Genomic DNA, 8,070 nt, shown 5'->3' with positions numbered 1-8,070 from the left:
CTATGGTTGATGCTATAGCTAGTGAAGTGCCACATGCAATTTGTCTGTTGAAAGGAAACTCCGATGTTGTTCACTTCTTGCGAAACTGTTTGTCTCATCTTCCCATCACATATCTTCTTCCAGTATGGGTCATACCTGTCGGGATTGTGAGAGGACTTTTGTCAAGAATTGTTCGGAATCTGGTCATTGTCCACGGTGCTGCAAGATTGAGCAGGTTAGTACCAGACCAAAGCCGACAGACAAGGAAATCAAGTATTATGAGGTGAGTTGAGCAGTACCACACGGGTATGGGTCTGATTATCAGTCGAGACCTCAATGTCTCACCTGTGGCATCTTTGGCACACAATTCTTCCAAAACAGTCCTTTTGAAGAGACGGACAATCCAAAAGTGTGTGACAAATGTAGACGTGATGGTAGGTCTTCAACGACACCAACACATTCGATTGATCTACACAGAACAAGCAGAAGCTCTTGCTCTAAGCCGTCAAAATGCACAGTCAAGTCTCCATGGATCAGCATTCAGGACAGCTACACCAATGGCCCAAGTCCGGATCTCTTCTGGTACTTGGCTGTTGGATGAAAGGACATCCAAAAGATGGCACACAAAGCCGGTCTGACAGCTCCAGGACCAGCGGTGCAGGTAAGAATCATGTTGCGTGAGTCGTTCCTCCCTCAACTGGGACATCTTGTTGACTTTGACAGGCCAAGACGGAAAGGTCCAAGAATGGCAGGCCTCTGTCTTTGACTCACTTTTCACTGGAAAGTGGAAGGAGAGTGTGCAAGCAAACGTCAATGAGGCCCTTCGTCTGGGTGAGCAGATGTGGAAACAAGGGAAAGGTGAGACAGAAACGGGGAAGAAATTTGAACAGTGAGTTGATGTCTGTAAGAGAGGCTGTACTGATTATAGATGTGCCCCACAAGTGGCATTGCTCAACCAAAAGGGACATCCTGTTGCGTTATCCCAAGAATATCTACCACTTACGTTGTTTGAATTCTTTACTGTGTACTGCAAACAGAACCGACTCTTCCTCCTGGTCAAAGATTTGGAGCAAACTGGCTACATCCTCGTCTTCATCATCCTCAACATAGATCATGTGGTGAGCAAATCAATTCCCAAAATGATTCATACTCATTGTATCAGTTGGAAGATAAACAATCGGACACGCAACATGGAAAAGCTCAAGATAGTCTCTCTCGTCTGTCAATGTCCAGGGTAATCACCAATCGTCTGTCTCGTCGGTCAACCCCTTACACACGCACAAACTATTCCCAAGCTACAACCGAAGGCAATAGTCTTGCTTCAAGTCAGTCTATCCCGGGTTCAGTATCAAGGACCTCCACCGCTTCTTGTGTTGGCCAGACAAGTGATCTTTTCACTGGTTTCCATGTATCAAGTCTAGCAGCACCGAACAAGGACATGCTCAGTGAGTTGTGCTATGTTCACGTTGTCATGCAGCTTACTTTCAGGTCGTATGGCACTATCTATTTCAAAAGCTCATGGGGGGTTAGGGGGTTAGGGGGTTACAGAGCGGTCCTGGGGGGGGGGGTTTTCCGTCCAGGCACGTAAACCAGGACTATGCTATACCGTTAGGAAACTAAAATCATCAGGAATTCAAATCTGCCGAGAACTTGTCTGGGGGCCGAGTATTGAGAGCGCTACGGCCCGTCAAAGTTTGTGGTGTATCAAAATTCTACCAAAATCTCGTTGGTGGGGGAAAAGTCCTAGGGCAATGCTCTTGGTAGCAACTAGATGTGAGTATGCTAAGCCATTGGAAAGCTGAGATCAGGGTTACAGAGCGGTCCTGGGGGGGGGGTTTTCCGTCCAGGCACGTAAACCAGGACTATGCTATACCGTTAGGAAACTAGGGGGTTACAGCGCGATCCTGGGGGGGGGGGTTTTTCGTCCAGGGCCGGGAGGGGGATGTATGCTATACCAGTAGAAAGCTCTGATCGTGTAGATTCCAAATCTACAAAGACCTGGACTGGGGGCAAAGTATTGAGTGCGCTAGAGCCAGTCAAAGTTGGCTGGGGTATGATTTTTTGCTAAAATTTGGTCGATTTTTGAAAACTCCTCTGGTTTTGTTGTCAAATGTCAGAAGGTGTCAGTATGTAGTACCAGGGGATAGATCTGACTGTGGAGATTCAGGATCCGCAAGAGTAGAAGTGGGGGGCCCAGTATTGATGGCCACATGTGCATTCAAAGTTCATGCAGTAATCAATTTCATTGCAAAGTCCACCAATTTTTTCAAAACCTTGCAGTCTTTGCTGTGCAATGCCCACAGCTGTGAGTCGGGTGGACGCATCCATACATTGCAGCACTCACAGTCTGACCTCAGAAACCAAATTTGGGAGGGGCCAGAAATTCACGGTGCTACAACCAGTCACAGGTAGTGGTGAATTGAACTCTTCGCAAATCTGGTTTTTTCTTTCACTCCAAGATGATTCCTGCTGGACCTTTGCCTGTTGTCAGTGTGGATGAGCTTCCATCATGTAATGTTAATGACTGTGCAATGGTACATCTGATGCATCTCAAACATACATTGTGAATCACTTGCACTTTTCAAGGAAACCGGGCAAAGCCCGGAGGAAAACCTTGCAAAGGGGGCAGCGACCACTACTACAATAATGTACATATTACAAGTCTATTTCCATCCTAAGGCCAAATTCACCATCCATTATCCTACCTCTGATAGACATCCTCCAAAGACACCAGATTCTCATAATGCTCTTCTTGTAGGTACAATGGGATGAACCTTGTTTCAGGACCAAACTCTCCTACCTTGATCCATACCAGCTCCCAGCTCTCTGTTTTCTTCAGCACTGCCACCGCCACCTTGTAAGTCCTACATAGCGCCTCAAGCATGATGTGATCTCCCCATGTTCCCAATTGTGCCATCTCATGCAGATACCCATCCAGCCCATCCTCATCTTCCATGAACGGCTCAAGGAAATCCCGGTTCTTCCTGGCCCAGCTTATTGCTGCCCTTCTGACTGTCTTGTGTGTGGTGTTGATACCTCCAAAAGCCATTGCAAATGCTGTGAACATGCAATTACCATCGCCTTTTGTCCATCGAGTGTGTAGAAGGACCGGATGTATGGGCAGTCTGATAAGTTCGTCTCTTCGAGGAAGGTGGAACCTTGGCCTTATGAGTTTGATCCTCTCGTCATCATATTCTACAGGTTCAGGCTCCTCTGATTCTTGATCCTCGTTGGGGAAGATGCCTAGGGCATCCTTTGTTATCATCCCATCTGTTGCCAGCTTGGTGATCCATCTGACTATCTCCCCACCCTTGATGTGGTGGTGACATTCCTTGAACCCACATCGAAGTCGAAGAGGTGCTCTTCCCTTCAGCTGATACCTATGTCTATCGTCCGTTGGGTCAAGCTGACATGGTACGTAGCCGCATTTTGACCGTCTCCTGAAGATTTCTATCAACTCGAGTCTAGACTTGTCTGTTGGATATTTTGTGAGCAGGCAAGTGAGGATGTCCATCTCCACCTTGTCAGGTTCCGAATCAAGCCACCATGCCTCTTTGTCTGCTGACTTGGTCGGTTTTCGGACATCGGCATTCCACCCAAAAGAAGCGAGCACATCTGTCAGTCCTTGGATCTGCCTTCGAGAAGGCTTGTTTGTGTTGGCACCATCAAAGATTCCTGCGACTTGGGCTCTAGTGTAGACAGAATTTGCATTAGACAGCAACGTCTTTTTGTTCAATAATTTGGCATCTAGTTTCAAGTACTCCAGCTGGGGGTCAACTGAACTTGGGTTGATCCAGAATCGGGGATCGAGGAAGGGTGTTGCAGTTACAATTGTCCTTGCGTCCGCCAAGCTTGCTGCCTGCACCGTAACTTCTATCCTGAACCCCTCCATCTGTTCCTCATCTACCATTGAGAGATCATTGATGACCTCCTGAGCAGCCTTTCCCCTGCTCCTCAACCCAAATACTGTCTTTGGCACTACTCCTTCGAGGCGACTGTTAAATGACTTGATCACATGTACCAGACGAGGGTATACCTTGACTGAAAGCTCATGTCCACCATACTTGATATCCAGACGTACTGACCCAAAGTCTCCAGACGCTGGGATGACCATGGCATATGTTTTTGCTCGAGGAACGTTGCCTTGTACCGGAGCCCACAACCATATGTAAGCGGTCTTAAATGTCCTCCCGATATCCCACTGGTTCCACTTGGCTTGCGGATGGTCAACTTGAGCTGGCTCCCGGGTGATGTACCGGTCCAACATCTGCAGCTTCTGGCCGTATGCCTTTATACGTAGTGTCCTGCATCCTGCTCTTCTCAAGCAGTGTACAAATACTGAGACCGGCACGAGTACCCTTCCCATGCTCGCTTGATACTTGTGTTTACCCGGCTGCACGGTTTGTCTTCGCTGAAGCGCTTTAAAGAACCTCCCTTTAACTCTCTGGTCAACCCAGATCTGATGTACCGAACTGGCAAGCAGCATCCAACCACCAGCAGTGTCAATCGAAAACGAGCGGTTGGGCATGTGTGATGCTAGTTGTACCATTGCAAGGGGACTGTCAAACTCTGTTTGGTACCCATCTGGCGACATTGAGATTTCCCACTTGTCAACATCAAGCGGGTCCGGGCGATAGTTTTCGATATCAAGCAGAAAGTCTTCACCTTGAACACCCATAGTGGACAGTAATTGCAACCTCCATGGTTGTGCTGGTGTTGCTTGGACAGTGGGTTCTTGTATTTCACCAGGGTTTGGTCCCGTTGCATCTTGTTCAACTGGAGGTACCGTCTCTTCAACTGGGAGGGATATGACCTCTGGTGTTCTTTCTCGTGGAACACTTCTCCGCTTTCGAGCTGGTAGAAGAATGCAGTCAATCACAGCGCGCTTGGGCTTTGCTAGACGAGACGATCTCCTCAAGGGAGCCTGACTGGCTGACTGTTTGGCCATGTCCTGCTGATCAATTTTACGTCCAAAGAATATGCTTTCACCAACGTTTTTTGACAGATTTGTCACTTCAGAATGAGCTAGTAGCTTCAGATTGCAACTATAGGTCAACCCAATACCTTTGTCCCACTGCCGTACTCACATAATAGTAGTAATGTGATGATCTTTGTGGCGTATTGATTTAATGATTGTTTATTTGTTTGTTGTCTACCCTCAGCATAATCCCAGCACATGGGTCCCAAAACTCACTTGTAATGTATTGGAGTGTTGTTCTTGGGCACGGGGGTGGGGGGCGAGTCCACCTTGCCGGCTAAAATTGTGTATGTAATATCTTAGTCTCTTCGTCAGCGCCCCCAAAAGACACATGATGCATGCCAAATGTTACAAAGTATGATAATCCACCGTCCCTTCATTTACAGCCCATTGATCACCCCTACAATTTCACCAAAGCTCAAGCATAGCTACTGAAAACAAAATCAATTTAATTAACACCCGCACACCATTGCGCTCCTGCTCCCCCTTCAGTAGTCAAACACTTCAACACTGGCAACAGGGAGCTCAGGCCAGAACATCAAGTTCTCTGTAGCACAGCAGCATTACCCAGCTGTGATAAACTTTCACATTCAGTCTGTTACTAGACGATAACCCTGCAACTTCACTTCAAGGACCACCCCAATCCAAGAAACAGAAGCTGTGTGATAACACTCAGAAGACTGACTTTGGATATGAACCAATTCTGGCTCTGAGGTGGTACTTAGAATACAAACTTCCATTATCAAGGACGTCTCGGAACCATCTCGAGCTCCGGACCCGATTGTCCAACTTCACCCAGCAGCGGAACTCGAGGCGATGAACACCTGCAGAGCTGCGTGCCTCGGAAGTCTATGCCTCAGAGCCAACCACCTCTCCCCATAGGTGGCCGGGAAGTCTGTGATCCAGGTTACATGCAACAGATTTTGTCCCCGGCATGTAGCGGGACGAGAACTTCCGCTTCCAAGGACGTCTCGGAACCATCTCGAGCCCCGGACCCGATTGTCCAACTTCACCCAGCAGCGGAACTCGAGGCGATGAACACCTGCAGAGCTGCGTGCCTCGGAAGTCTATGCCTCAGAGCCAACCACCTCTCCCCATAGGTGGCCGGGAAGTCTGTGATCCAGGTTACATGCAACAGATTTTGTCCCCGGCATGTAGCGGGATGAGAACTTCCGTTTCCAAGGACGTTTCGGAGCCATCTCGAGCTCCGGACCCGATTGTCCAACTTCACCCAGCAGCGGAACTCGAGGCTATGAACACCTGCAGAGCTGCGTGCCTCGGAAGTCTATGCCTCAGAGCCAACCACCTCTCCTCATAGGTGGCCCGGAAGTCTGTAATCCAGGTTACATGAAACAGATTTCGTCCTCGGGACGTAGCGGGATGAGAACTTCCGTTTCCAAGGACGTTTTGGAGCCATCTCGAGCTGCGGTCCCAATTCTGCAACTTCACTCAACAGACGAACTCCGGCCGAAGAAAGCCCGCGGAGCTACAGCCCTTGGAAGTTCCATGCCCCGGAGAGGTTCGCCTCAGCCCCTATGTATGGCAACGGGGTCTGTGACCCAGTTTCCATCTGATGGGTTTTGTCTCCGGGACGTAGAGGGTCGGGAACTTCTGTTTTCGAGGACGTCTTGGAGCCGTCTCGAGCTCTGGTCCCGATTCTGCGACTTCACTTAACGGCCGAACTCCGGACGACGAACGCCCGCGGAGCTACGGGCTGTTGAAGTCCCGCCTTGAGGCCCCCCCACCATCCCAGGTGTGGTAACGGACCCGCAGTCACGTCGTGAACCATCTGCTGCGGGACTCATAGCCTCGTTTCCGCTCGTCTCCCGCTGCCGCAGCGTACTCAGAGGCTGTAGCAGCGACTTTACTTAATGGCCAAACTTAGTGCAACGAACAACCAGGGAGCTACGGGCCGTTGAAGTCCCGACCCGAGGCCCCCTCCAGCGTCCCCGGGGAGGCGATGGACCCGCAGTCACGTCTCGAACAAGCTGCTGCGGGACTCGTAGCCTGGTTTCCGCTCGTCTCTCGTTGCCGCAGCGTACTCCAAGGCTGTAGCAGCGACTTTACTTAACGGCCAAACTTAGTGCAACGAACACCCAGGGAGCTACGGGCCGTTGAAGTCCCGACCCGAGGCCCCCTCCACCGTCCCCGGGGAGGCGATGGACCCGCAGTCACGTCTCGAACAAGCTGCTGCGGGACGCGTAACTTTGTCCAGCACTGCGTGCTGTCAGGCGCCCATTTTGGCCCGTTTTCGGCCATTTCTGGGCCGTTTTGGGCCCGTAGCGGCTCGTTTCGAAGCCCCACCGCCCCCCCAGAGGTGGCAAAGAAGTCTGTGACCCATTTTACATGTGACGAAGGCCCCTGAGCGCGAAAAACAGCCAAAAAACGAAAAAAAAGTCGATTTTTGGTGGTGTTACCCCCTATTTAGGGGGATTTTGGGAACCGAAAACCCGGTTCGAATGATGATTTCCCCCCTCGAATGTTGTGAGCGCCCCAGAAGCCTTATTCTTGGCCTTAGGGAGGCTCTCGGGACCCTAATTAAGGTCAGGATGTCGCTCAGTAGCGGGCGGGGGAAGCTGCTTGGCGGAGGTACCACGTCAAAGACGCAGTGGTCGGACTGTGGTTGTGGTTTTTGCCTAAGTTCTACTGCAAGCTCCAAAGCCTACAGGGCGCTGGCCTCAGCATGCCCCAGTTCCCAGGCTGGTCTCATATACGGCCGGTTGCATTTGGTTGCCAGTTCAATAGTAGATCTGTAGTCAATTAGCTATGCTGAAGCAACATTCAAACTGACCTAACACAGCGATTGTCAAATGTTATTGAGACGTTTTGGGGGATTATCGAGCGTCTCTGGCGTGGCTTTCTAAAGTTCCTAAATGACAATTAGTCAAAACGCGACCGCTGCGGAGTTTGATTAGGAGTGCAACTTGCCTGTCCAATACAACTCCGTGGATTAGTAATACTTCGGGCGACGTTATAGTAGTTTTTGATATCTTAATATTGCCCCCACAAACTGGATTAGAAAGTGTATTAGTATATCTTGACCGCTTAGTGTCCAGCCCCAGCCGTAAATCCGATTAGTAGACTTTGCTATTGATGGTCAGTAACACTTCCTT

The 8,070-nt window shown here is 49.8% G+C and overlaps 2 protein-coding genes across 2 annotated transcripts; both read right to left on the bottom strand.

Moving 5' to 3' along the window:
• Positions 1 to 3,493: 3,493 nt before the first annotated feature.
• On the bottom strand, positions 3,494 to 4,657 carry TREMEDRAFT_30502 (uncharacterized protein; the record flags this gene model as incomplete). The annotated part of the gene is made up of 1 exon (XM_007004364.1): positions 3,494 to 4,657. A coding segment is annotated over one exon (1,164 nt), but the record flags the coding sequence as incomplete, so codon positions are not given.
• Positions 4,658 to 5,748: 1,091 nt separating this feature from the next.
• Positions 5,749 to 6,374, bottom strand: TREMEDRAFT_62090 (uncharacterized protein; the record flags this gene model as incomplete). The annotated part of the gene is made up of 3 exons (XM_007004499.1): positions 5,749 to 6,024; positions 6,046 to 6,182; positions 6,305 to 6,374. The coding sequence occupies 3 exons, from the start codon at positions 6,372 to 6,374 to the stop codon at positions 5,749 to 5,751; spliced, it is 483 nt and encodes a 160-aa protein (XP_007004561.1).
• Between the last annotated feature and the right edge of the window lie 1,696 nt (positions 6,375 to 8,070).

The sequence above is a fragment of the Tremella mesenterica genome (assembly GCF_000271645.1).
Source record: "Tremella mesenterica DSM 1558 unplaced genomic scaffold TREMEscaffold_5, whole genome shotgun sequence".
Taxonomy (NCBI): domain Eukaryota; kingdom Fungi; phylum Basidiomycota; class Tremellomycetes; order Tremellales; family Tremellaceae; genus Tremella; species Tremella mesenterica.
The sequence above is the reverse complement of the archived record's forward strand: the minus strand, read 5'-3'. Positions and strand labels throughout refer to the sequence as shown.